The sequence below is a fragment of the Capricornis sumatraensis genome, chromosome 20 (genome assembly GCF_032405125.1).
Source record: "Capricornis sumatraensis isolate serow.1 chromosome 20, serow.2, whole genome shotgun sequence".
Classification (NCBI taxonomy): Eukaryota; Metazoa; Chordata; class Mammalia; order Artiodactyla; family Bovidae; genus Capricornis; species Capricornis sumatraensis.
Window position 1 is genome coordinate 24,834,420 of NC_091088.1, and position 27,839 is coordinate 24,862,258.

The 27,839-nt window shown below is 53.8% G+C and overlaps 1 protein-coding gene across 1 annotated transcript in view; it reads left to right on the forward strand.

The window, feature by feature from the left end:
• The window catches only part of NKD1 (NKD inhibitor of WNT signaling pathway 1), a 92,419-nt gene extending 75,702 nt beyond the window's left edge, over positions 1 to 16,717 (forward strand). Inside the window, exons 5-10 of the mRNA XM_068992844.1 lie at positions 3,194 to 3,300; positions 7,324 to 7,419; positions 13,196 to 13,343; positions 13,848 to 13,932; positions 15,197 to 15,324; positions 16,125 to 16,717. Coding sequence (XP_068848945.1) covers positions 3,194 to 3,300; positions 7,324 to 7,419; positions 13,196 to 13,343; positions 13,848 to 13,932; positions 15,197 to 15,324; positions 16,125 to 16,717 — 1,157 coding nt within the window. The remainder of the gene's footprint in view (positions 1 to 3,193; positions 3,301 to 7,323; positions 7,420 to 13,195; positions 13,344 to 13,847; positions 13,933 to 15,196; positions 15,325 to 16,124) is intronic.
• Positions 16,718 to 27,839: the final 11,122 nt, after the last annotated feature.

Sequence of the window (27,839 nt, forward strand, 5' to 3'; positions counted from 1 at the left end):
GCCCCTCATGCTGGGAAGGGGCCCCTGGGGGGTGTCCAGGTGGTCTTCTGAGCTAGGATGGGCTGAGAGGTGGGACCCACTGATGAAGAAAGGACAAACCCTGGTCTTTGGAGAAGATGTATGAAGGGGATAAGGGATCGAGGGGGAGGTTCCCCTCCTCCCCGGGAGAGGAGAGAGGAGGGCAGTCAGGGGAGGGCTTAAGGGAGGATGGGCTGTCTGGGTGTCAGGGGGAGGGGTGCCCCGGAGGAGGAGAGAGCAGGGACAGAGGTTTCTTTTCTTTGGGTTTTATCAAGTGGAACTTGAAAGGCAACATTGAACCTGAAGGTGGTTTTCTGATAACTTCCCTTTGAACTTGAAGTTTGGTTTCGATAAGCCTCGCCGGCTTGCATCTCCAGCCAGGACCTTGGCAGAGGGAGGCAGCAGCTTTAAAGATGGAGCTGCCTTTTGTTTCTCTTTCTTCTTTTTCTTTTTCTTCTTCCCACGATGGCAGCAGCTCTGGCCCAGCGGTGTGCCGGTAGATTTGAGATGGAGGGGTCAGGGTGGTGCAGGCTGTGTGCTTGACTGTCCTTGGGTCACTGGCCAGTCTCCCACCTGACTTCTCCAGGGCTCGGTGTCACAACCAGACCTCTTGGCCACTGAGGTGTTTGCTTTGGAGGAGCAGAGAGCACTGGACTTGGTTTCATCCTCCACGCCAGGAGCAGGCAGCATCCTGACCTTCTTCTTGTCAACCACCCCAGCCATGAGGATGCCAGGTGCCCCCACCTGCATCTTTCAGGTTTATTCTCAGTGGCCTCATTCTATGACACCACCAGGGAGGAGCTGGGGTCTGTGACTGAGATGGGGACTCTAGCTGGAGCCCTTGTCGGCTGTGCGAGCATGGAGATCTGGGGGCTCCCTGCATCCCACTGAGCCCGGCCCCCAGGCTCAGTCAAGAAGGGAGCTGTGATGGAGCCAGGACATCATTGGCCGTGGAGGCCTTCCTGTCCCCACCTGTCTGGCCTGGTGGCTGGAGCATCCTTATCTTTATGTCTTCCTCCCTGTCCTGCTTCCTACCCAGGCTGATATGACACTTTTCGTGTCTGTTTGCATCCAAAAGCCTGAGCTTTTAGAAAACTTCGCTACTCACTTCCTGATTCCGGAAAGATAAAATGTGTAGGGACATCGTGTGTGTGTGCTATTGCTTCAGTCATCTCCGATTCTGTGTGGGCCCCATGGACTGTAGCCCACCGGGCTCCTCTGTCCCTGGGGATTCTTCAGGCAAGAAAACTGGAATGGGTTGCCACGCCGGCCTCCAGGGGATCTTCCTGACCCAGGAATTGAACCTGCATCTCCTGCAGCTTCTGCATTGCAGGCACGATTTTAATCTTTACCACTGAGCCACCCGAGGAGACCCAGGGACATCATTCGCCAGACTGTCACTACTAATGGCTGGACCCCGTGTGCTGACCCCGGGCTCTTAGCCCTTTTAGTTGCAGCTCCTTGAATCCACACAAGGGTCCTCTGGGGAAGGGACTATTATCATCTCCACTGTATAGCTGGGGAAATGGAGATATCCAGAGAAGTTATGTGACCTGCCTGGAGCCACACAGTGTTGGGAGGATCAGAGCCCAAGCAGAGAGTACCCTCTTCCAGGGCTGGCACCAAGTCTGCTGAACCAAGCCAAGACCAGCACGGAGTGGTCAATAGCACAAGCCGGGCTGCTTGGGTTCAAATCCCAGCTCTGCCATTTACTAGCAAAGCACTTCATCTCTCTGTACCTCAGTTTTCCCAACTGGAAAGTGGAGCTGATTCTGGTACCTGCCTCCTGGGGTTGCTGTGAGAACAGAGTGAGTCAATGAGCAGTGTAGTCAACCGCGAAGCTCTGAGGGCTCCCCGGGAAGGGCTTTGAATAACTGCTGGGCCCACAGGGCAGGGGTCAAGTGGGAGAGTTGGGGCACTCCCCAGCAGCCACTCCTGGGTCCCAGTCTGCAAAGCTGGGGTGTGTGAGTGTGGTGGGGAACAGGGTCAGGGGAGAGGCAAGGCCCTCCACCTGGTTTCCTGGCCTGGTAGACATATATCTCCAGGCTCCTGACTTCCCAAGAAAGTCCAGCCCTGGTTGGGTCACTGCTCAGGTATCTCAGCTGCTCACAGGCCCTCCTGGGCCACCCCTAGTTGGACATAGGGGGAAAGGTCCTCAAGTGAGAGCCAGGCTCTGTTTGCTCCCCTGTAAAACAGGGCAACAGAATCACTGCCCCAGGGAAGCTGAGGGAATCTAAGGAGAGGAGCTGTGAGGTTCTAGAAAGCACGTTCTTGAGCAAACCTGAGTCCCCTTTATCAGGCAGAGACAGAAGGGGCTGGCTGGAGGGGTCTCATGGGACATTCAAGATCTGATGGAGCCGTGGGCTCAGGGATGGCTGCTCCCAGCCCTGTGCCCTGGCACCGTTTGGGGGTGTTCACAGGAAAGTGATGTCCACAGACCACCAGCTTTTCATGCCCACCTTCCCACTGCTCCTGGGAGGGCATGGAAGGACCAGAGACCCCTCTACTCAACACTTTTGGCAGAGGGAGGCCCTTCTAGGTGAGCAGAGGCAGAATGGGAGGCCCAGGGTGAGCTGGTTCCTGAAGATACCAAGGTGTGCATGCGTGTGTGTGTGTGTGCACACACGTGTGTGTATGTGTGCTTCCCCTACCTCAGTGACCTCCATTTCCATCACTTCCCACTTCTGTTCCCCTTCCTGACCACCCACCAGTGTGTGACATGCTGAGCCCAGGCGGGTGGCATCTTTGAGGTCACTTCAGTGTTCTCAGGGAAGGCAGGGAGACTGCAGAAAGCGGCCGTGGTCCAGAGCTCCCTCTGGGGTCTCCAGAAGCTCCACTCTGTCCTCATTTACCTGCTCTTTGGCCCAAAGATGCCGTGGGTGGCCTCAGGCTGCTTCTCTGGGCCACAGAAAACACAGGCCTGCAAGGCCCACTGGGCAACCTGAGCAGCTGGCCAAGAGGCACCCTGGGAGGGGGCCTCCCCTGGGACAGCCCTGGGCATTAACAGGGCCAGAGGACAGAGGGATTTGACTCTAGCAAAGCTGCTGGGCAGAGCGGGTCTGCTGCGCTGTGGTGAGGATGGCCTCCGGACAGAGCCACAGGGTCTGGGCCTGGGGTGGCTCAGGGCCCTCCAACTCACGCCTGCTCCCTTATTCCTCCCCCCCCTCCCCCGCAGTAGCCCTGCCTCCCGAGAAGACAGACGGACTGGCCAGCGGAGATGAGAAGAGGATGGAGAAGTCAGGTGAACCCTGCCCGGGCTCCAAGAAACAGCTGAAATTCGAAGTAAGTTTCCTTTCCTGGTGCTGAGCCCTGGGCCGAAGAGTTTTCTCTGCCCGGTGCTGCTTTTTGATGGGGCGGATGCTGAGGCCCCTCCAGATGTGACGGCCCCTCTCCTCCCCCACGAACAACCATTCCTCCTGCCACATCTGGGGCTGCCCCAGCTCGGCACAGGCCCTGGGGACTCCCTGCAGCCCTCCCCTCTCAGCTCAGGTCCCTGGCCTCTCACCGTGGGGTGGTGGCCAGAGGCGATGGCCGCTGCTCTGGGGGAAGGACAGGAGAGGGGACAGGGGAGATGGCACTCTGGCCCCGGTGCTGCCGTGACTGCCTGCACTTCCTCTCTGGTCCTCCGTTTCCTCATGGGTGAAGGAGATCTTTGCTACCAGCTCCCTCCCAAGGCTGTCCAGGGGGCCACGATGTGGCTCTCAGGTCAGGCAGGTGACCAGGAGGCCTTGGGCAGGTCCCTCACTCTGGGACTCAGGTGTGTGTGTGCTAAGTCCCTTCAGTCGTGTCTGGCTCTGTGCGACCCTGTGGACCATAGCCCGCCAGGCTCCTCTGTCCATGGGATTCTCCAGGCAGAATACTGGAGTAGGTTGCTAAACCCTCTTGCAGGGGCTCTTCCCAAATCAGGGATTGAACCTGCCTTTCTTACATCTCCTGCCATTGGTAGGTGGGTTCTTTACCACTAGCACCACATGGGAAGCCCAGGTGGGACTGAGATGGTCAACAGCAAAAGAGACATGCCCGCCCAGAGCCCACAGTCCGTCTGTCCTGCCTCTGTAGATGGGATATTAAGCTCCTCGTGTGCGCCAAGCACAGGTCCAGGTGCTGAGTGGGAGACCCAGGTTGCCCGCAGGGAGCTTACCGGCCTATCCCCACCCTCCATTCACCCTCCCTCCTTCCTGCTCTGTCTCCCCTACAAAATCACTAGGACAGAGCCCTGGGGTCCACAGACGGGGGTTCAGTTCCCACCTCTGCCACTGCCTCACTCGCCTGCCCTGTAAAATGGCGATAGTCGTTTTATCCAAGGGTTCCCATCCTCTGGGATCTAATGCTAGATGATCTGAGGTGGGGCTGATGTAATAAGAATAGAAGTAAAGTACATAATAAATGTAATGCATTTGAATCATCCTGAAACCATTCCCTACCCCCTGGTCTGTGGAAAATTTTCTTCCATGCAACTGTTCCCTGGTGCCAAAAATGTTGGTGACTGCTGACAATATCTATCTGCTGGGATGTCGGAAACATGATGAATTAAGGCATCTCAGGTGCTTAAAAAGGTGTCCAGTGCAGAATTCGTACTTTCCTCCTTCCATCCAAGCAATGGGGATTGATACCCGCTAGTTCCAGGGAACCTGGCAGTGGGGGGCATTGTTCCTGCCTCACGGAGCACAGTGTGGTCAGGGGGACAGATGAGTGACCCAGGCCCAATAACAGCACGGTCAGTGTTGTGATGGGGATCTGAGAGTGTGGAGAGGGGACAGAGAGGTCCCCTAAGTCAGCTCAGAGGGTGCAGAGTGATGGGCATTTTGGCAATCCCAAACTCTGCACAGTGCCCTGAGGTGGGAGCCAGGGCTGCAGGCAGAAGCTGGGGAGGGCAAGTGTCTGTGTTGAGCCTCTGGGCATAGGCAGGAGCTGGGGAGAGGTGTTGCATGGGGGAGCCTTTGGGATCAGGAGGACACTCCCAGCCGAGGGAAGAGCAGAAGGCCTGGAGGCTTGCCAGTGCTGGCTGGCTGTGTGGGAATAGCAAAGGGGAGATGATGCAGAAGAGGGGGTGAGATGGGTCATTAAGGACCCTGCATCCTCCTGACTGAGGAGCCGAGAGGGCAGGCAGCATCTCGTTGAGGAGCTGGGGTTGCTAACTTCTTCCTGAGCCATCCATCTCTGCGGGTCTTCTGGGGGTGCTTGGCAAAGCCAACATCAAGGCCAGGGCAGAGGAAAGGCCCAGACTCGGACATCTTTCCTGGAAGCCCATGTGGGTCTGCTTCCAGATATGGGCCGGCTGATGCCTGTGAGTCACCCATGGTCTCCGAAGAGGACTCACTTGAGAGTCCGGGGCTGGGGGGACAAGAAGACGTATGTGACAGAGGTCACGGGAGGTGGGGGTAGTTACTTGACCCATGTTTCTGAACTTCTGACCGGAGCTGTCTTTGGAGCCAAGTGGAGGGGCTGGGAGAGGGCATCAGGTGTGTGTGTGTGTATGAATGTGTATACAGATGTGTGTATCGGTGTGTAGACATATGTCTGTGTGTGTGTTCATATGTACGTGTGTGTGCACGTGCCCACACACACACTTGTGTACATGCACGTGTGCAGGGTTAGTGCTGCAGGACAGTGCTGGAGAGCAGAGCAGGCACTTGGCAGGTATCAGACAGGCGTGTCACAACTGAGGGAAGGCCGGCTTTGAACTCAGCGTGGGCCGCCCGAGAATTGCTAGAGGGAGCTGGCTGTGAGCTGCAGAAGCCTGGGGCAGGGCTGCCGTGCTGGGGCTCACTCCCGCCAGCCTTGGGAGGCCAGGCACCGCCCCTCTCTGGGGGCACTGAGTCTGTCCCCCTGCAGAAGGAAAAGTGGGCCAAGGCAAGACAGGGAACTGGATGGTATGGGGGTGTCTTCACTTGTTTTCATAGGACTTGTGGACCTAAAAGGCTGTTTGTGGATTCTCTTTCCCCAAATGGCCATCCTTTCTGGACCTCTCTGTCTGGGGTTCAGCCAGCCCCTGCATGCAGGTGGCCAGTGACGGAGCTCCCCGATTCCCTGCTCATGGTCCCTGCGGTTGGACACCTCAGGCTGTGGGAGCCACGATGATGACGTCATTGCTGTATTAGTCATTCCAGCAAAGACAATAGCAGCTACCACCATTAATTGGGCTTTTCTCTGAGCCAAGCGGCTTACGTATTTGTCCTGTTCTCTCCAAGCAGACCCTGAGACAGGACTTGGGAGGTGACCCCAGGGAGCAGGGAAGGAGGGGTGCCTGTCACTGGGGGCGGTGGGGGTTGGCTCAAGAGCAGGCCTCGGGCAGTGGGGCTCTGGCTGCCGGAGCTCCCCAGAGAGCCACACTGAAAGTCTCAGATGTGTTCCCCAGCTTGGCCCCTTCCTCGTTCTGGTTCCTGGGGATCTTCAGTCCCTGACTCCTCAGACAGGGAGGCTGGATGCTTGAGGTGGGATGTGGGGAGTTCAGTTCAGTTCAGTCGCTCAGTCGTGTCCGACTCTGCAACCCCATGAATCACAGCACGCCAGGCCTCCCTGTCCATCACCAACTCCCGGAGTTCACTCAGACTCACGTCCATCGAGTCAGTGATGCCATCCAGCCATCTCATCCTCTGTTGTCCCTTTCTCCTCCTGCCCCCAATCCCTCCCAGCATCAGAGTCTTTTCCAATGAGTCAACCCTTCGCATGAGGTGGCCACCTCGGCACACAGAGCGAAGTGGGGAGTGGCCCACCACAACTACAGGGGAACGTGGAGGGGGCTCAGGGGACATGGTGCGGGGCAGTTAATGCTTGCAACAACCTTCTGAGGTCTGTACCATCATCTTCCGTAGTCTGCATGAGGGGAAACTAAGGTATGGAGAAGAGAAAGGCCGTGTCCAAGGTCGCGCCACTGCAGAGGGCCAAGCCCAGGCTGGCACCTGGGGCTGACCCTTCAGCTCTTAACACTCCTCCCATCCTGCCTTCCAGGTTGTACGGCTGCCCATGGCTAAGTTACCCCCTGTGTCTTCCGGTAGCTTCTGCCCTCGGCTCCAAGTTCCTTCTTCCTGAGGCCACACGCGTCCTCCCAGGGCCCTCCCTTGTGTTTCCTCGGCCTTTGAAGACCCTAGAGTGTCTGGTACTGGCAGGCCCTTCTCCCCAGGCCCAAGCTCGCCAGCCCGGCTTGGCCTCTCTCCCAGGCCTGGCATGTCTTGGTCATCGCATTCTCCTTCACACACGGTCTGGGGTGGGCAGTGGGGAGGCTGGCGGCCCTGGGACCCAGCCTCCGGGTGTCCCAGGCGCCGAGTGACAAGCCACGCGCGCTTGTGGTCTGCTCACGTTCAGGAGCTGCAGTGTGACGTGTCTGTGGAGGAAGACAGCCGGCAGGAGTGGACCTTCACCCTGTACGACTTTGACAACAACGGCAAGGTCACCCGAGAGGTGAGTGTGCCCGCTGGGCCTCCTGCCAGGCCACACCCCCGGCGCAGGACCCTTCGTCGTGCACCCACCCCTGTTGCCCCTTCCCCTCTCCTCAGGGCAGGTGGGGAGGGCAGGAGTGAGGCCCCTGGGAGCTTCATGGAAACCAGTGAGAAGGAAGAGGCGACGGAGAGGAAGGGCCGCCAGGCTGCTCTGGGCACCATTCAGCTGGGGAGGGGCAAGAGGCAGGCGCAGGGCCCCAGACCTCCCTAGACGGAGACCCGGTCCCCAGCAGAGTCTGTCCAGCCTCCTTCTCTCTCTGGTCCTGGAGCTCCAAGATCACCCCAAGCCACTTCCCATCTCGGCCAGTCTGCCCAGGAGCTGGGGTGGGCTGGGCACCCAGTGCCTCTCTACACTGCTGCAAAAATGAGCAGCCCAGCCCCCAGGGTGCTGCCAGCGGCTCTGTTACAAGCCTGTCCGCCGCCACCCCACCCGGCACCTCGCTGCAGGCTGTGTGTCTCTCTCTCCCCTCAAACCTCTCCCACATCTCTTTCCTCCCTGGGCTCCTCTCCCCTTCCTCTATACCTGGGTCTGCGGACGGCGCATCTACGGCGGGCACCTCCTGTGCACTGGGTGCGCTTTGGGGAAATGGCACAGATGCAATTCCTAGCCATGTAGCTCTCACAGTCAGCTGAGAGAAGCAGAGTCTGAACCATTGTAGGATCATCGTAAGCTGTGATCTGTTCAGTGACAGGAATAAACGGAGTGGTGTGACTAAGAAGGGCTTCCCAGGTAGCGCTAGTGGTAAAGAACCCGCCTGCCAATGCAGGAGACATAAGAGACACAGGCTTGATCCCTGAGTCAGGAAGATCCCCTGGAGAAGGGCATCGCAACCCACTCCAGTGTTCTTGCCTGGAGAATCCCATGGACAGAGGAGCCTGGAGGGCCACAGTGCATAGGGTTGCAAAGAGTTGGATGAAACTGAAGCGACTTAGCACATGCGCAGGAATGAGATGGGCTGGAGTGACCAGAGAAGCCTCCTGGAGGAGATGACTTGGGCACTGAGCCCTGCAGGTACCAAACTGGGGGAAGCCCCGGGCTGGGGAGAATGAGAGCACCAGGGTGCTTAAGGACCCAGAGGAGACTGGTGCGATGGCTGCTTATCTGGAAAGACAGGGCTGCAGTCAGGAGCCAGCAGGACGTGTCGTGCGGGGCCTCGGAGGCCGCAGCTGGCAACCTGACTTCAATTCAGGTGTTAAGGGAAGCCAGGGGAGGGCTTACTTAGGCTGGCGTGTGACCTCGTCTGAGTTACTGCTGATGATTGCTGCCTCTCGTTTGCCTGGGCCTTGATATCCTCCTTTCTGCCTCCTTGTTGCCTTTTCAGCCCTGTTTCTCTCTGACATCCACTCCCTCCCCAGGAGGCCCAGGTGTGTGGCCTGTAACAGATCCGCAGAGACCCGAGAGGAGCATGTCTGGCTCCACGCCTGCCTCTCGCCCAGCACCTGAGGGCCTCAGGTTGCTCCCAGGGAGAATTGAAACTTTGCTATCTTATCTCCCTGTCCCGGTTCAGGGCTTAGTATTTTCTTCTCTGTAAATAGTGCAGGAGAAGCTGCCAGAGGAGAGACCCAGGTGACAAAAGGCCACCTCTTCCTCAGGCTGTGGTTTAGGGGATGTTAGAACAGATTGGAGGAAGAAGCTGTGAGTGAATTTCAATCATTCAGGATTCTTTGGGTGTCAGTGACAGAACCCCAGTACAAACTACTGTAAGTTTTTAAGAAAAGAGAGGGAGAGAGAGAGGACCATATTGGCTCATGTAACTGAGAATTCAGTCCACAGGCACTGACTTCAGGCATGGCTGGATCCAGAGGCTCAGTGTCTTCAGGACTAGCTGTTCTTCATGGTTCTTTCCTCTGTGTTCCTTCATTATCAACAGTCTCTCCCGTTGGCAAGATAATGACTGATAGTTTCAATCTATACCCCAGCCTGTTTGCAGCGCTCCCAAATTCAGAATGTCACGTGGAGCTTCACAGCTGTATGTGACCGGCTTTGACTGAGTGACATGACTGGTCCAGAACCATTTTGGCCACAAGTTCGTGATGCTTTTAATGGCTGGTTCTGAGTACACGTGCTCATTCTGGAGTCAAGGGAAAGTTGACACGCAAGTCACATAGAATGAAAAATGGAATGGATTTGGATCACAAAATGAAATCAAGGGTCTGTTATTTGGGGAAGGGAATGAATTCTGAGCAGGCAAAGCCCCCAGAGAGACCTGAGTATTTGGGAAGCATCAGAGACCCTTCCCAGTTTGGGACCCTGGGGAGATGGGGGATGCTATAGGTGAGACCCCCCCCCCCCACCCCGCCACACACACACACACACCAAGTGCCCTCCAGCTATCATGCTGTCTGTGACGGGTTATTGTTTTTTCAGATTGAGAAGCTCCTGTTCTTCCCTCCATGCCCCTCATCCCTCTCCCAGGCTATTTGGGAATGGAGTCATTATCTTCACAGGAGAATGCATCCCAGGCTTAAAGCCTGAGTAACAGAAATGCGTGGAGGTGGCAATTCAAGGGAAGGCCAGACTGGGCTTCTCAGGGGTGTGGTGGCGTTTCACCTCTCCTAACACGTGTGGTGGCCCCTGGTAGCCACCCTCTTCCTTTCTGGTTCAGAAGAGACTGAGGGAGTCTCAGGAGTTGATCATAAAAGGGTTTGCCCCCACCTCGGAGGCCTCACGAAACCTTGCAGGCAGACGCTGCTTTCTCATTCTTTATTCAGCTATCCTTCACCCCCTGCTAACATGAGGAATAGCAAGGATGTGAAGATTTCCAAAGAGAGTGCCCCAGCCCAGTTGCAGGGAGAGCCTTCACTGGTGTCTGTCTCCTGCCAAGCAGCAAGGAGGTTGGCTCCCAGTCCAGGGAGGACCCAGCCTGGTGTTTCCCCCGATTTATTTTTAGCTCTAAAGCCACTCCTCAAATCTGGCTATAAATACCACTTTCCTCCACGCACTTTGGCCGTCAGCATGCTTGTTCCTGTGTGCTGGGGCATTCAGATTCCCACCTCACTGCAACCACAGTCTACAGCTGGCATCTGGGCCAGCTTCCCAACTCAGAAGAAAGTACCTGTTCATCCTTCAGGTGTTCATTTGTACAATAAATAGTCACAGGCACCTACTCTTCTGTGCTGGACTCTGTGTAATCAACAGGGCTGATTTTCCAGCTGGGACTACCAAAGCACACTTGTTCCTGCACCTTGAATCATCTGGGACCCTCAGGGATGCATTCCAGAGCCCCAGGCCTGGTATGTGATGCTTTAGGCAATGATGTTGATGGACCTCACTTTCCTCATCTGTAAAATAGAGATAATGATGCCGCCTTCATGGGCTTCCTAAGATGATGAGAGAGGGTGGGCAATTGTGGTGGTGTGGGGCAGCTTAAGGGAAAGAGAAGAAAGAGGGAGTCCTCTGTGGGCCTTGCTAGAATTGCTGGGATGCCCAGTGAGCCAGCAAGTGAGAGGCTGGAGCCCAGGTCTCAAACTGGCAACCCCCAACAACCCCAATCTAGCCCCCAGGTGTTCTAGCCCAGCACAGGTAACAAAAGCAAAAATAGATGAATTGGACTACATCAAAATTAAACACTTCTGTGCATCAAAGGACACAATCAGCAGAATGAAAGGCAACCTACAGAATAGGGGAAAATATCTGAGAATCAAGTGTCTGAGAAGGAGTTAATATCCAGAATATATAAAGACCTCCTACAACGCAACAACAAGCAGCTTGATTAAAAAATGGGCAGAGACTAACTAGACATTTTTCCAAACAAGATATACAAATAGCTGATAAGTACATGAAAAGATATTCAATATCACTAATCATGAGGGAAATACAAGTCAAAACCTCAATGAGATATTACCTCACAGTCAGAATGGCTGTTATCAAAAGGACAAAAAATAACAAGTGTTGGTGAGAATGTGGAGAAAAGGGAACCCCTGTGCACTGTTGGTGGGATTGTAAATTGGTTCAGCACTATGGAAAATAGTGGAGTTTTCTCAAAAGAATTAAACATAGAATTACCATATAACCCAGAAATTCCACTTTGGGGTACATACCCCAAAGACGTGAAAGCAGATCCTCTAGGAGATACTTGCACATATCCATGTTCACGGCAGCATTATTCACAGTAGCCAAGAGGTGGGCACAAACTCCAGTGTCCATTGATGCTGCTGCTGCTGCTGCCGCTAAGTCGCTTCAGTCGTGTCCCCATGGACTCTGTGTGACCCCATAGAGGGCAGCCCACCAGGCTCTCCCATCCCTGGGATTCTCCAGGCAAGAACACTGGAGGGGGTTGCCATTTCCTTCTCCAGTGCATGAAAGTGAAAAGTGAAAGTGAAGTCGCTCAGTTGTGTCCGACCCTCAGTGACCCCATGGACTGCAGCCCACCAGGCTCCTCCATCCATGGGATTTTCCAGGCAAGAGTACTGGAGTGGGGTGCCATTGCCTTCTCCCGTCCATTGATGAATGAATAATGAATGGGTAGGCAAAATGTGACATATCCATACAATAGAATATTATTCAGCCTTAAAAAGAAAGGAAATTCTGACCCATGCTACAACATGGGTGAACCTCAAGGACATTATTTTAAGTGAAAGAAGCCAATCACAAAAAGACAGATACTCCATGAGTCCACTTATATGAGGCATCTAGAGTAGTCAGATTCATAGAGACAGAAATAAAATGGGGGTTACCAGGGGCTGGGGGCAGAAGGAAACCGAGTTGGAAAAAAAAAAAATTAGTTGCTAGTATTGAAGATTCTGAAAATGTAACAGGAGATTCTGGATTTCTGGCTTCTCTGGAATGACCCTCAGCCAGCATTGTCACATTACAAGTAGCTGAGTTGGGTGGGGATGTACCCAGTTGGTCCCACCACCTCTGGTCATCTATCCCCCTACTGCAGAGCCGTGGCAGTACTTGCTGTCACCTCTGCCTAAAGGCTTATGGGTGAGGGGGCAACAGGCGGCTGAGTCCATATGTATTCATGAAGAGTCTCTGGGCAGAAGAGTCTGTGAGCCTGGCCTATAGAGGGCAAATACCTTTTCTAGAGGTTTCCAACATCATTTAAAGCATGAAGCCTCCCCTCAGGCCAAGGACCTTAGGCAGATGTGGCGGGTGGGACCTACTGGGGGGACCTGGTCCCCCCTCCATCCCCCAACCCAAAGGATTGGAGAGCCCTGTTCTGGCTGAGGGGGTAACTGAGGTCTAGAGAGAAGAGGAGTTTTGGTTAAGTTCTCACAAAAGAGTTTATCTTTAGGGACGCATCCACTTTTTTATTTTTCATTGAGAAGGTGCTCATCAGATCAGAAGCAGATGCTGCTGATGCTCATGCCCACAGTATCTGAGCCCTCCTCTCAGTTTACCTGTTAAATAGTGCCCAGCGGAAGAGCTTTCTCTGGTCCCTGGGAGATGGCTTAGTGTTGGCAGGACATTATGGAAATCCGGAGGATGAAGAATCCTTGGGGCAACTCTGCACCTGCGAGGCATGAGCTTTCGGAAGTGACTTCCATTCAGTGCCTCCGTGGGCCCAGGCGCCGCTGAGCCCTGCTGCCCGCTGCCCTTCCTGTGCGTTCAGGTCATTCTCCTGCCCTCTCCCTCACTCTTGCTTCTGGTCCAGGTGAGCCTCTGACATCCTAGATTTTGCCTGAGGCTGGGCTTTGGGAGAACTGGGGAGGTTTCCGCCTTTCAGGCTACACTGCCCCTCCGAGTCCTCTGTTTTAAATGCACGTGGTTTTCTGCTTCCTTCCCCATCCAGGACATCACCAGCCTGCTGCACACCATCTACGAGGTGGTCGATTCCTCAGTCAACCACTCCCCGACATCGAGCAAGACGCTGCGGGTCAAGCTCACGGTGGCCCCCGATGGGAGCCAGAGCAAAAAGGGCATCGTCCTCAATCACCCCGGTGAGGGCTGGCAGGCCATGCTGGCCACGGGGTCGTCCACTCCAGGCTCTCAGGGAGGCTCAGGGCCCACATGGGAGGAGTGCGGGGGTGGGGCTGGGGAGCCTAGGGCTTTTCCTGTGAGCTGCTCTGTGGACAAGTAGGGTTTGAGCAGGTTCTTGAAGGACCAGGGTTTGGATAGGGAAGGAGTTCTAGAGATGGAAGGCCCTGGGTGAGCAAAGCGTTGGAGGTGGGCCTGGGCATGGGGAGAGTGGGCAAGTGTGCCGAGCCTCGAGGGTGGCTAAGAGGTCTGGGAGGAGGTGAGTCTGGGGAAGGAGTTAAGCCAGGCACATAGCTGCAAGACCCCTCTATTTAGTCCTGGCTCGGAGAACCCTCCCCACAGAGCTATTGTGAAGCTTCTGTGGGCCAGTTTTTAAGGACTGTGTGCTAGGCAGCCTGGGAAGGGCCGGGAGGTGGGTGGGCACAGGAGCAAGCCACTCACCCATTTGTTTTTTGGATGGGACTCAGACCTGCAGAGTGCCAGGCCCAGAGCCGAGACCAAGCCCGCCGAGGAGCTGCGAAGCTGGGAGAAGAAGCAGCGGGCCCTCCTCAGGTAAGGCGGTCCCAAGCACGGGTTGAGCACCAGCTGTGTACCAGCTTCTAAGGGATTTCAAGCAGGAGGCTGCAGTCTGCAGCCTGCAGCCTCCTGGGGCGGGAAGTGGTAGTGGAGGTGGGGGGGTGTGACTTAAGAGGACAGGTTCACAAATCAAGCTCAGTTTCCAAAATACCTAAATGTAGGTCTGCGTTGCTTCATCCAAAATGCTGTGGGCCAGATTTGTTTTGGAATTTGGCATTTGTTGAGTTTTAGAAAGGTGCTCCCACTGTATTTCTGTTTGAGGTCTGAGCAGCAACCCAGGATTTAGCACAGAAATATTTCTGCAGGGACATGTATAAATATTCACGCTAAGTGAGATAAAGACTATAGCTACCTTCACATCTGTTTAGAGCAAGTTTGGCTGCCAAACGAGTTATGGAAAATCTTTGTTTTGGGGTGTTTTGGATTTCAGAAATGTGGATAAAGGATTGTAAGACTGCAATTAGCTTTCACCTGTTGTTTTTCTTTAACTGCAAGGAAGGAAGTAAAGGGAGGGAGGGAGAAAAGAGAGAGACTGAGTAAAGTAACCTGTTGAGTTAAACAGTGATATAATGTAATAGTAACGTGGGAGGCATGAAGATGTATCAGTATCTACTGTGTATGTGGAAAGGAAATGACTGGGATTTGAGAAATAGTAGCACAGTGGGGAGAGAGAAGGTGGGATCCAAGCAGGGACACAGCATGGTGTGAGGAGAGGGCTAGGAATCAGGGGTGCCCAGGCTGGCTACAGATGTGGGAGGCTGTCCTAAGGGGAGCAGGGAGGAGGCAAGCTAGCATGGACAGATCACAGAGACCCTTGATCACACACACACACACACACACACACACACACACACACACACACACCATTACACACACACACTGGGACAGCCCATGCTGGATTTTGCGAGTTTGCTGACCTCGACTCCAATGACTTGGGGGCGTCTGTTCTCCCCACCCCCTGGGGAGCCAGGCACACACTGGGGGCACAGGGCTAGAAGCCTGGCTCTGAACCATCTTTTTGATCAGTTACTTTCTCCCTTGCTTTGGCCCAGGGAGGCCAGGCAGGGGAGGAAAAGCAGGGCCAGAGTACTGAAGTGGTCACTCCCTCCCCCGCTCCCAAGACCCAGACCGAAATTAACAGAGGGTCCAGAAATGCTTGTCTGGTGACTTCCCAGGAGCTTTGTGAGACCTCTCCCACTGTGAGGCCAGGGCCCACCCTCTCGCTTGCCTTCCCCGAAAGGTTCCAGGGTGACAGCCATCTGGAGCAGTCCGGCTGCTACCACCATTGCGTGGATGAGAACATTGAGAGGAGAAACCACTACTTAGATCTCGCCGGGATCGAAAACTACACATCCCAGTTTGGGCCTGGTAAGGGAGCGCCTTTACTTGAGCGGGTGGCCAGGGGAGGGCGTGGCCGGGCGGGCAGGTGGGCGGGGCGAAGGTGTTCACTGGCTCCCTGGGCTGGGGGGAGGCGTAGCTTTTGCTAGAGTGATTCTAGTCTTCGAGGAGACGGTCCTGAAAACTTTTGAAAGATTAAAGTAATACATGTACGAAGTTGAACAAAATCAAATATTATCCAAGGGTTTCTAATTCAGTGAAAACAGCAGTTCAGCGCTGTTTCCTGACCCGCCCCCCACCCAGTTTCCCTCTCTTCCAGTGAGGACCCCGGGCTTGGTTAAGCAAAACACCGCTCTGTCTTTATGAGCCCTTGACATCTTGGCTCTTGCTATGATAAATGAAGACGCAGCCCACTTAATTTCACTCCCCTCGGCGCCCTTCTCCCCCTCCTCCTGTGTTTAATTCCTCTCTGGGTTACCTCTGTAAGTAAAGGAACATGCTCATAGATTTTCTTCGTGCCCCGGTGGCCTTAGACAGTTAACAGTGTCTCTGTCTCCTCTCTTTTCAAACTCTCAGAAGGAGAATTAATTATTTTTAAAGACCTAACAAAGAAACAGTTTTTTCCCCACTTAGCAGATGGCAAATTTCCATGCGAGAAACTCTCCTCCAAGACAGGGAGGAGCCGGCAGTGGGTGGGGAAGAGGAGCTCTGATAAGGAACAGCTGCCTCTCTCCGTATGGGAGAACCGGGGGTGCGGGTGATTTCTGGGGCACCCTGCGACACCAGCACACAGTAGGTGCTCACTAAACGTCTGTTGCGTTGACTCCTAGGCTCCCCGTCAGTGGCCCAGAAGTCAGAACTGCCCCCTCGCGCCTCCAACCCTACTCGATCTCGCTCCCACGAGCCGGAAGCCATCCACGTCCCACACCGCAAGCCCCCGGGCGCGGACCCCGGCTCCTTCCACTTTCTTGACGCCCCCTTCGCCAAGGCCTCGGAGGTCCAGCAGCGGCTCCGGGGCGGCACCCAGGACGGGAGCAAGCACTTTGTGAGGTCCCCCAAGGCCCAGGGCAAGAGCGTGGGTGTGGGCCACATGGCCAGAGGGGCGCGAAGCAAGCCCCCCGGGGGACCCGCGGTCCCTGCGGTGGCCCCGTCGGCCCACCTGGCCGCCAGCCCGGCCCTCCTTCCCACCCTGGCGCCCCTCGGGCACCGGAAGCACAAGCACCGCGCCAAGGAGAGCCAGCAAGGGTGCCGGGGCCTGCAGGCGCCGCTGGCCGTGGGTGGCACCGTCGTGGGGCGGGACCACCTGAGGGAGCTGCCCGCCGTGGTGGTGTACGAGAGCCAGGCCGGCCAGGCGGTCCAGAGACACGAACATCACCACCACCACGAACACCACCACCATTACCATCACTTCTACCAGACATAGAGACATAGAGCCCCGCCCCCTGCCCCGCCCCCACCATATGAAGGACCCCTCCCCCAGCCCCCAAGGCATTATTATTCTATTAATTATTGTTATTATGACGATTATTGTTTATTAATAATTATTGTTACTCCACTAATATTCAGCTAGCCTCCATGTAGAAGATATATGGAAACACAGAACTAAACTTTTATTTATATGTTGTGGGGACTGCATAACTTACCCAAGAAGTGACTGTGGGTTTGGAAGTGGCCTGCAGTGGCAGAGGCTCCCTGGGGCTCCGGAGCTGCCAGTGTCCACGCTGGGCCATCCCACACCCTTCCCTTCCCCCACCTCCCCCCCCCAGCCCCACCCCCACCCCTGGAGCCCTGGGCCAGAGCCCTGCCCCACTCCAGAAGAACACCCTTACCTGGCCGGGCTTCCAGAGACCCTCGAAATCTCCGAGAAGATAAACAGCTGCTACCTCTTAGTATGATTCTGATTTTATTTTGCCCTTAACTGATTGTAATGTGCTACAAGGGATTTCAGCGGAGTGCGCGACCTTCCCGGCTGTTGTGTTTTGATGTCCCAACCTAGAAACCTTAGCTGTCCTTTCTGGAGTTAACCTTTCACACCTTTCCAGTGGGATCACACCCCCTGCCCCAAATCAGCCCCATCTTTCCTGCCTTTTGCAACGTGAAAATATATTTCTCCTTTTTCTCTCCTCCTCTCTTCTTTAGAAAGATACACACACATATTTAAAGACTGCCCCTGAAACCAGCTTTCTCACTTTGGAAACTTCTCACTTTGGAAACATCTGGAGAGGGAACTAACCACATAAACAAGTGTGGTTTTCCAAGATCAGGCAATTGTGTGTTGTTGGTTGTGAACGAAGATGCGAAAACCTCATGTCCTGCCATTGGCAAATATATACATACCTACGTGATTCTCTAACAGAGCTTCCTGTATCTGTAGATAGATGCCATCTGTCCGTTTCTATGTATCTTTCTATAAATATACACTCTCAGGTATCTTTTCTGGTGTGCAGAAATTGGTGCTTTGCTTCTCAAGACACATCCAAAGTCCAGAAGTGACCCTGTGTCTGCCTCCCTGTGGGGCTGCTGTTCATTAAATGCCACTTGCCTCTCACCAGGGGGTCCTTTCTCAAGGTTTAGGATCTGATAGGTTTTGGAGAGGACTGTGGGATTATGGAAGTGTGGAGGGAAATGGGAACAGTGGCCAGAGTTGGGACCCTGGAGCAGTGTCCTCTGTAGAAGAGAATTTTGATTGAGACCTGGGGAGGCCAGGAAAAGGACCCCTGTCAACTAGTCAGGGACCTTGTGAAAACCGGTGACACACACATTCTAATTGGATAATGGAGTGAGCTTAATCTGAAAGAGGGCACAGCAACCCACTCCAGTATTCATGTCTGGAGAATCCCATGGACAGAGGAGCCTGGCAGGCTATAGTCTATAGGGTCGCAAAGAGTCAGACACGAATGAAGCGACTGAACATGAGTGCGTGAGCTTAATAAAGGGAATATCTACATAGTGGGGGCAAGCCTCTTAAAAGAGTAAAAGGCCCTGTGCCGGCACTTTGGGTGCCATTCCTACCCCTGCAGTGGAGGGGGTGGGAGTTGGGGGTTGATCGTCAGCAGACAGAGGGCTGGGGGCACCCGAAGGAGCCATGGCCTTTTCTGGAAGGGTGCAGCCAGCCTGTGGGGACCCTCCAGGGAAACAACTTCTGGACCTTTCTCTCCTGCCTCCTGTGTCCTGCTGAGGCCTCCTCGGCTGAAGCCACCAGGAACCAGAGAGCAAGGGAGTTACTGATGGGGGTCACACGGGCATTCTTCCAGGAAAGAGGAGAGTGGAGGGTGAATCTGGAGGGACACAGGAAGAAAAAGTGGCTCCAGCTGCCTGCCTTTCTGCTATTTGGTCTCCCAGCAGGGACCCCCTTTTCCAGAGCCTTTGGTGTTGTTGGTTTACTGGGGTTGGTAAGGAGTAATTTTTGAAGATAGTGTGTGGAGTTGTTGTCACCATATTAATTTTATTACTTACTGCCATACCTGGAACTGGGTTAGTATAGTTAATCCTTGTGACAACCGTGAGTTTTGAGGCGGCCAGGAGAAGCTCAGGGAGTAAGTACAACAGGCTCAGAGAGACTGAGTAACTCTCTTGAGAACACACAGCAAGTGGCAGAGGTGGGATGCTAGTCTTTCTCAGGACCCCGTTACCAGTGGATCTGGGCTTCTCAAGTTTGGGGCTGTGGGCTTTTCTCAGGCAGAAACCAACTGAAACTGATAGGAATGTAACCAAACCAGGGAAGGCAGGGAGGGAGCTGCTTTTGAGATGACAGGCTATGAATGCAGCTGAGACTCCCTGGTTCTTCTTGCTCCCTTTCTGGCTGTATGCTTCCACTGACATGCTTTGCCATGGTGTGGGTGCTATTGGCGCCCACGGTGGAAAAGGATTTTCCACTAGGACAAGCCCAGGGAAGGACTCTGATTGGCTGGGTTTGGATCCGGTACCCATCCCTGGACCAATCACTGTGGGCCCCCGGAGTCATATGTCTAACCTGTGGAGAGGGGGTGGGGTCTGTGCCAGAAGAAGAAAGAAGAGGGATACTGAGCAGACAGTGGGTCGCGCCCCAGGCCCAGAACTGCCGCAGCCATGGGAACGAACGAGCGAGGCACTGGGTCCACGCAAGGAGCCTCTCTGTGGCCTGGTGGCTCTAGAGTGTTTCCTCAGCCTCTGAGAGGAGGTCCGTGCCGCCTCCCCCAGCCCCACACCTGTCAGGGTTCTAGTATTTCTTGGTACCTGGAATTTACCTAACTTAAAAAAAAAACCAGCAGTAACGTGCACATGTAGAATGTTCAAACAGTTCGCAACAGTGCACACAGAGAAGCACGCAACCCTCTGACTGCCCTGATCCCAGCTTCCTGGTGCCTTTTGAGTGTGACGTGGTGGTGTAAGCACAGATGTTGGTGCCCAGCTGCCTGGGTTCAAATCCTGACACCCTCCCTTAGTAGTTACGTGTGTTTCTCAAGCCTCAGCTTCCCATGTATGAAGGGGGAAGCGTAAGAGACCTACCCCACAGATTTGTTGTGAGAATTCATCGATTTAAAACAGCTTCTGGCCCACAGGAACACTATGAAAGTGTCACGGACAGTTTTTATAAAAATAAATACATTTAAATGAGATATCTCCCCATTTAAATTCTGTTATTTTTTTTTAAGACTATTTTTTCAGAGCTGTTTTAGATTTACAACAGAATTGAGAGGAAGATTCTGAGACTTGCTATATACCCTTTCTCTGCTTCATGTATCGCCTTCCCCATTGTCAACATCACTCCACACATGGTACTTTTTTTTCCTTTTTTTTTTTTTTTTACCACAGATGTACATACATTGACACACCATAATCCACAGTTGATGTTGGGGCTCATTCTTGGTGGTATGCATTCAATGGGTTTGAACAAATGCATAATGATGTGTGAGGGTCCCAGGTGGCGCTAGAGATAAAGAACTCGCCTGCCAGTGCTGGAGACTAAGAGATGCATGTTCGATCCCGGGGTCAGGAAGATACCCTGGAGGAGTGCATGGCAGCCATTCCAGTTTCCTGCCTAGAGAGTCCCATGGACAGAGGAGCCTGATGGGCTACAGTCCAAAGAGTCACACAGAGTCGGACATGACTGAAGCAACTTAGCACGCATGCACACATATAATGATGTGTTTCCATCACTATAATGTCGTACAGAGTATTTTCACTACCCTTAAAATGCTCCATGCCCTGCTTATTCATCTCTCCCCTACCCTCCCACCTTGCTATTTTAAAAAATATTTCTAACAAACTTTGAAACAGAAAACTGAGTAACAGTAACTGTGAGGCTCACTACCCAGATTTTACAAATGCTGACATTTTGCAATATTTATTTCAGATCTGTTTTCAAGAAAGAAAACACTGCAGTTACCACTTAATCCTCTTCCCACCACACCCTTTTATTTTTACCCAAGGAGTAGCATAGTATTCATACTTAGGCCCTTTTCCTCTGACCTAATGTATTTGGAGAGCTCCCTGTGTCCATCACAGAGCTCTGCCCGCTCCTCTCCAACAGCTGCTCAAGCCCTCTCTTGCTCTGAGGCACTGTCATCCCCGCCGAGGCTTGCCCTTCCCCTCCTGCAGACAGGTGGGTCTCCTCCTAGGCCAAGGCACATCCTTGTGCCTGGCTTGTCTGGTGCCCACCAGCTGGAGCCCTGGCACCTGGAGTGCCAATGCTGATCTGCTGAGTTCAAGAGCCTGTGCGATTTGATGTTGATCGATTGTGAACGAGCTCTAAAAGAAGTGGTACCCAGTCATCGGCAGCTAAAGGAAGAAGAGAAAGGGGGGAAAGAGAGGGAGGGAGAGAAGGGAAGGAAGGAATGAAAGGATGAACGCGCGGTCAACCATGCTTCTTGGTGAGGTTGTGAGCGTTTTCCTGCAGGCAAATCTGACACCCGCTGCAGAGGAACTGTTCTAGCTCCCCAGGCCCTGAGCTTTGAGGGCCGGACCTTCCCTGGGATCTAGGGACCCGACTAAAGGGTCTGCCGGCCGCCTGTATGCATGTGCAAAACTCCGGGTGCTTGGTCACTAGGATGCCCGCTTCTGCTCATCTGTCCCTGACACCAGGGATGTCTGGCTCAGGCAGCCAACTAAGCTGAGGCTCTAGTCACCCAGGAAGCACACAGGGTTGGGGAGGAGGTGGGCAGGGGGTGGAGGGGCCCGTGCACTTCATATCCAGCAGTGCCAATTACAGTTTCTGGCAAAGGAAACAGCCAGGAGCAGTTGCTTTGACTCTCCCCCACCCCGACTCCCATCCCACCTTTTCCTCGGCGTTCAGATGTCAAATCATTACAGGGCCAGAGGGAAGGCAACCTTGGAGGTCGCAGGAGGAGGGGAAGGCTGCCTGCACTAATAACCGGCTTCTGTGAGGCCTGTCAGTGCTCTTGGAAATGAAAGGGGTCCCCTGAGCTGTGCTCTGTGCCAGCGGGCTGTGGCACCCCACCCCCACCGCCCTCACCTCCTCTCAGAAGACAGGAATTCACCAGCACATACTAGGGACTGCAGGCCCCAAGGACCCCAAGGCAGCCTTGCCCCTTGCCCCAGTACCCACCCTCCCAGCTCCTGCCTTTGCTCCTCCAGGCATGGGACCAGCCCCAATATCACCCCTTCTCCCCATGTATACGTGGCTGTGTTTTGCAGAACCAATACAGGTGGTTCAGACAAATGCTTTGTTGACTCCTAAAAGCTGTGTATTAGCTTCCCAGCAGGCTCAGACAGTAAAGAATCTGCTTGCAGTGCAGGAGACCTAGGTTTGATCGCTGGGTCGGGAAGATCCCCTGGAGAAGGGAATGGCAACTTACTCCAGTATTCTTGCCTAGAGAATTCTATGGACAGAGGATCCTGGCAGGCTACAGTCCTTGGGGTCACGAAGAGTTGGACATGACTGAGCGACTAACACACACAAGCAAGTATTCCATTATTGCATTATATTATTTCAAAAGCTGTGTATTGACACTCAAAGGCTGTATAAGGGCACCCTTCTCCAACCACTGAAGCTGTATCACTTCTTACTGTCATGTCCCTTGTTTGGGGTTCTGATCTTATTTTTGGCCCTGTCACCTTCTTGCGAAGCAGCAGACCTTTGAACCTGACCCCTCTCCTGTGGGGCTCATGCCCTTGAATGATTCTGATTAATGTATGTCCCTGCTGAGGGCTTTGTGCACCCCCACTTTGCTTTAGTGTGAGAAGAGGGAATGGGAATGAGGTCCATCTCCTAGTAGCAGAAGGTGACCTCGGAGGTGGAGGAAATGGCAGAGGCCTGGCTAGACTCCCCATCTACCCCCTGACTGCCCCATAGCTTTCCTCTCCCTTCCATTTTCTCTCCATAAAGTAGGAGTATTGTGGTGCGGCCAGTTCACATGCCTGATGGAGACAAGAGGGTCTCTACCTCAATGGAGACCCTCCAGACTTTGGCCTAGACCAGCCTGTGGGGGAGGGGGCTGGGAACAGGCAGGGATGGAATGCTCACAACCAGAAATTCTCATCCAATGAGTCCTTCAGAATCACCTGGGGAGATTTTGAAATTCCAGTGCCCGGGCCCCACCTCTGATGGTGTAGATTCCTTGGCCTGGGTACCAAGGTGTTCCAAGTTCTTGGGCAGACAGGCTGAGGACCCGGGTGACCTCCTTTGAGAGCCATACCTAACTTTAGGGGCCATAAGAATCTCTCAGGGAGCATGTTAAATGCAGAGACTCAGGCCCACCCCCCGAGACTGTGATTCCATGGGCCTGGGGCTGGGCGTGGGGATCGGCGCTTTTGACAAGCGCTCACCCCGGGACATGACGTGGCAGCTGGGCCTGCAGACTACAGTGTGAGGAGCCCAGGGCCTTGGCACAAGCAGGGTGGAACTCTGGTGGCCCAGCCTTAAGGAGTGTGTGCCCTGAGGTGTAAGGGAGACAGACAGAGCACCCCACACACCTGCCCCACCCAGAACCTCCAAAAAGCCTCATGATGTTGGAGCACGTGGTCATGACCATGCCAGAGGACACAAATGGGCAATTTAATAACTCTCCTGTAGGTGTCAGTTGAGCTCCTTTCCTACCTGCTTTGCCACTCAGGCCTTCAATAACCTACCACGCTCCTCTTCATAAAACTTCAGGCACCGAAGACCCAGATTTGGCGGGAGTCAAGGCAGGTGCTCCGACTAGGGTGTGTCCACAGTAACCCCCGGTGTGGGGATCCCGTGTTCCCCTTCCTCCCTTGGCTCTTTAGGGATATCCCCGTGGGCCCTTCCCAGTCTTCCTGCTGTGCTTTGAGGCCCTGGCTCCCTGGAGAGGCACTTGTGCAGGTGGTCAAAGCCAGCCTTGGGAAAGGGGAGGCTCCATGTGACCACCTAGCTATGCTGCTTTGCCATGCTGCAGACCGGGGCTTGGTCCCCAAGCATACAGGCGCCCTATCGTACCTCTTTGGCTTGGTGGGTGGAGCTGAGGAGGTGACTGGGTTTAGTAGCCAGACCAGAGAACGCAGGCTTGGGGCCTTGGCTCAGATGGGCGGGACAGCTCAGGGTGGGGGGTATGAATATTGGAGGCAGGCAGCCCGGAACTGAGTCCTGGACCCGCTACTTCCCAGCTGTGCCACCCTGGACAAGAGGCGCAGCCTCTCTGCGCCTCAGCTTCCTTCTCTGTGAAAGGGAAAGTGTGTGTCGCTTAGCCATGTCCAACTCTGCGAACCCAGGGGCTGTATAGCCCACCAGGCTCCTCTGTTGATGGGATTTTTCCAGGCAAGAATACTGCAGTGAGTAGCCATTCCCTCCTCCAGGGGATCTTCCTGACCCAGAGATTGAACCCAGGTCTCCAGCATTGCAGGCAGATTCTTTACTGACTGAACCACCGGGAAAGCCCTTCATTCTCTGCAACAAGGGACTAATCAGAGTACCCAGCTCACTGGGCTGTGGTGAGAATCAGATTAAACAATCTGATGGGCCTGAAGCATTCAGCTCACTGTTGGGCGCAGAGCAGGCCCTCAGGAAATGGCAGCTACTATTCTGAGAATCTGACCCCATAGGGCTCGTGGGGAAGGAGGTGCAGTCCTGACTGGTGACAGGTGCCCCACTCCCACCCCAGCTGCAGAGCCCCTGGGGGTCAGTGGTGGCAGCGTGCCATTTCCCACCTGCCTAGTTAATTTTCCCTTCTACCTTCAGTGAATTCACTCCATTCCCTCCAGATCCAACCTGCGGTGTGAACTTGGGGAAGCCCAGGCCACTGTGGGCCAGCAATCCCAAATGTGCATGAGATTGCCCATATGGCTCTGATAAACTGGGCCTGGGGGTGGCAGCTCTGCCCTCCCAAAAGGATGGGGCAGTGGTTGGGACTGGCAGCCTGAAAGTCATGCCCAGCAGCTCCTTGCCCCTGGTGAGGAGCGAGGGAGCCCCAAGAATAGTCCTTGGCTGCCCTGCATCTGGGTCTCTCCTTGTCCCTCCAGGAATCTGGTCCAGCCCCTGAGAGCAGACCCAGAGCCCTAGGATTACGAGGAAGCTGAATGGCCATATCAGTCAATTATGGAGCACTCACTGTATGCTCAACCTGAGTTTGCTGACGTCCTTAGAAAAGCCTTGTGTGGAAGCCAAGGAGGAAACCAAGTTACATTTCAGCCAAGTGACTTGGCAGGGTCATGGTTAGTGTGTGGCAGGGTTAAACATAGCGTGATACCTGTCCACGGGGACAAGCTGTTTGTTATTCAGCCCTCCCTTGCCAGGAGCCTGTGGGCATGGACAAAAACTAGCAAAGACCAGTCCTCCCACTCCTCTGCCCTCAGCCCAGACAAGTCCAGGGAAATGTGAGTGAAGGGAAGGTCTGGGAGGTGGGGCTGCTGGCCTGGCCCGAGCTCTCAGCTGCAGCAAGATGGTACCCATGCTCTCTGGGTGCCCCGCCATCCCTTCATTCATAGCACTGATCACGTTTGTAATTGCAGCTGAGCCTAGTTATTTGCGACATTTTACTCTCAGTAAAGTCATCACAAAAACTGATTTAGCCAATACTGAACCACTGATCTTGGGGAAATATCGGGTTAGGTTCCTGCGAGCCTCTGATCACAACATTTCCATCAGCTCTGTTTTGTATGTGTTTCTGTTTAAAGACACCAGGTTTATTCTACCATGTTCATTTGTTACCACTGAGCTCAGGGCCCAGAGCCACCATAACCCGTGCCTGAATGAAGCTTGTCTAGCACATGTATTTTCTTTTTAAGATGTTTTTGATGTGGATTTTTTTTAAAGCCTTTACCGAATTTGTGACACCATTGCTTCTATTGTTTACGTTTTGGTTTTTTGGCTGCAAGGCATGTGAGATCTTAGCTCCCCGACTAGAGATCGAACCACACCCCCTGTACTGGAAGGTGAAGTCTTAACCACTGGACCACCTGGGAAGTCCGTAGCACGCATGTTTTCTCCATAAGGCACATCACAACCTTCGTGCTCATTGGACCACTAGTCAGCCCTTCAGCCATCGCTAACACTGAGCACAAAAATGCAAAAAGTGCAGTGCTGAACAGGCCATGGAAAGAACACGTTTATAATACGAGAGCTGAAACGGAAAGGTCGAGTGTTGCCTTGTTTGATGTCAGCTGACAACATGCACAGCTAATGGCTCAGATTTTTCGCTGCCCTGCGCAAGAGCAGGGATGGCCATAAAAGCGCCGTGGGTATTGATTTTGAGGTTCCGAATAAATTTTAGTGAGCAGGCGAATTCACGATGAATCTGTGAATAATCAGGATCGACTGTAGAAGCTCGTTTGTGCCTCTGATTATTTGGTTAACATCTGTTTCCACTAAAGCATTATCTTGTTCACCAAAGATTATTTTGTAATCCCAAAGGCCCAGCAAAGATAGGTGCTTGTTAAATATCTACCGAGCGCCTGAACCATAGCACGTTCCTGGCCTGCCCACCCGGCCCCAAGCCAGACCTTGCATGTGGCCTGCTCTTGGCACTCAACACGTCTCTGTAGTTTGGATTCATAAAGACAACCAAGCGGGGGACACCCGCTCACAGGGTCCTGCTCAGGCTCCTTGACATGCTCATTCTGCCTCCAGGAAGGGGTAGCAGCCTCTGGACAGACTGAAACCCAGGGATGTGCAGGGGATGTTCTGGGTGCGGGGGAGCAGAGAGGCAGCACCACTGGCAGCTTGGCCTGTGGGCTCCCAGCACAGACCAGGGGCCGGAGTCCTGGGTGACTTTGAGTGGGTCAGTCCCCTGGCCAGATCCTCTTCTGATGGGGCGGGTGCTTGGCCATCTTAACAGAGGTCACCCGGTTCCATTTCCTCTGGCTCTGTTCTCAAAAAGCAGCATCTGATTGTGATTTGTTCAGAAATTCCTAGCCAGAATACCAGAATATTCTAATGTGGTCCCCATGACCTCTTTCCCCTTCCTCCTCCCTCTCTCCTTCCTTCTTTCATTGTGGAGAAAGAATCTATCATTTGAGGACCTCGCTGGGGCTTGCTGTGCAGTTTAGTTACTGCAAGCCAGTCTCTGGGGTCAGACCACCCCCTGGTGACAGGCAGCTGCCAAAATCAAACCTGCTCCCAGCAAAGGGTGACCCAAACCTGATTCTCACTGCTCAGAGAGGCCCTTCTCAGGCCCAGCTGGCTTTTCCCTGGACCACACATGTCTCAAGTTCATCTCCAGTTTCCTTGATCCATTTATACTCTCAAATACTCACTGGTCAACCGCTATATGTCAGGAACCACGCTCAGCAGGAAATAAATCAGGCGTCCCTGCCTCCCTTCAGAGAGCTTTCAGTCTGGTAAGGAGAAAGCTGTCACACCAAACAATCACATCGTTATTAACTGTGATAACTTCTGGGGAGGCAGGTAAGGGGATAACAGAGGGGATCTGATTGAGAATGGGGCTTGGAGAGGAAGACCTCTGCAGGAAGCCGCATTAAGTGGGGACCTCAAGGAGGAGGAGGAGTGAACCAGGTGAAAGTTAGAGGAAATAGCTCGAGCAAAGGGCCTGAGGTGAGGGAGAGGGCAGGCCATTGGAGCTGTCTGAGAAGCTGAGCACAGACAGCAGACGGGAGGGGACCGCAGAAGGAACCGGAAACAGTAGCCTAGAGAGGAAGCGATTGTCAGAGGAGACAAGGGCCTTTGTCTACACCCGGGCTCAGCAACACCTTCCCTGATGCGGAACAACATCTTAAATGTGAGAAGGAACAGAAGTAAAGTTGGAAAGAACATGAGGGCAAAGACAGAGAGACAGAGGTCTCACTTTCCTCTCTCGGGTAATTGCTGAATTGGCGCTCATGAAGGCAGAAAAGGAATGGCTGACTTACGTCCCTCTGCCAGGAGAGGGGAAAGAAGGGAGGCATGATATTGACTTAAACGTGGGGGATTTAAAAGGCCCCTATGTTCCCACTTTGTGCTTTGCTGCTAACAGACAGCCTGGGACCTTTGAAGTCGGCCTGGCCCAGTGGGGAGTGGGCTTCTGTGGAGACTAGATGCTAACAGGGGCGGGGGAAGGGGACCAGGGGGCGGCCGAAACTCTATTAGGCATGCTCTAGCAAAAAGAAAGGCAAATCCAATGATAATGTACATCTGTTTCAGGGAATTTATAAGC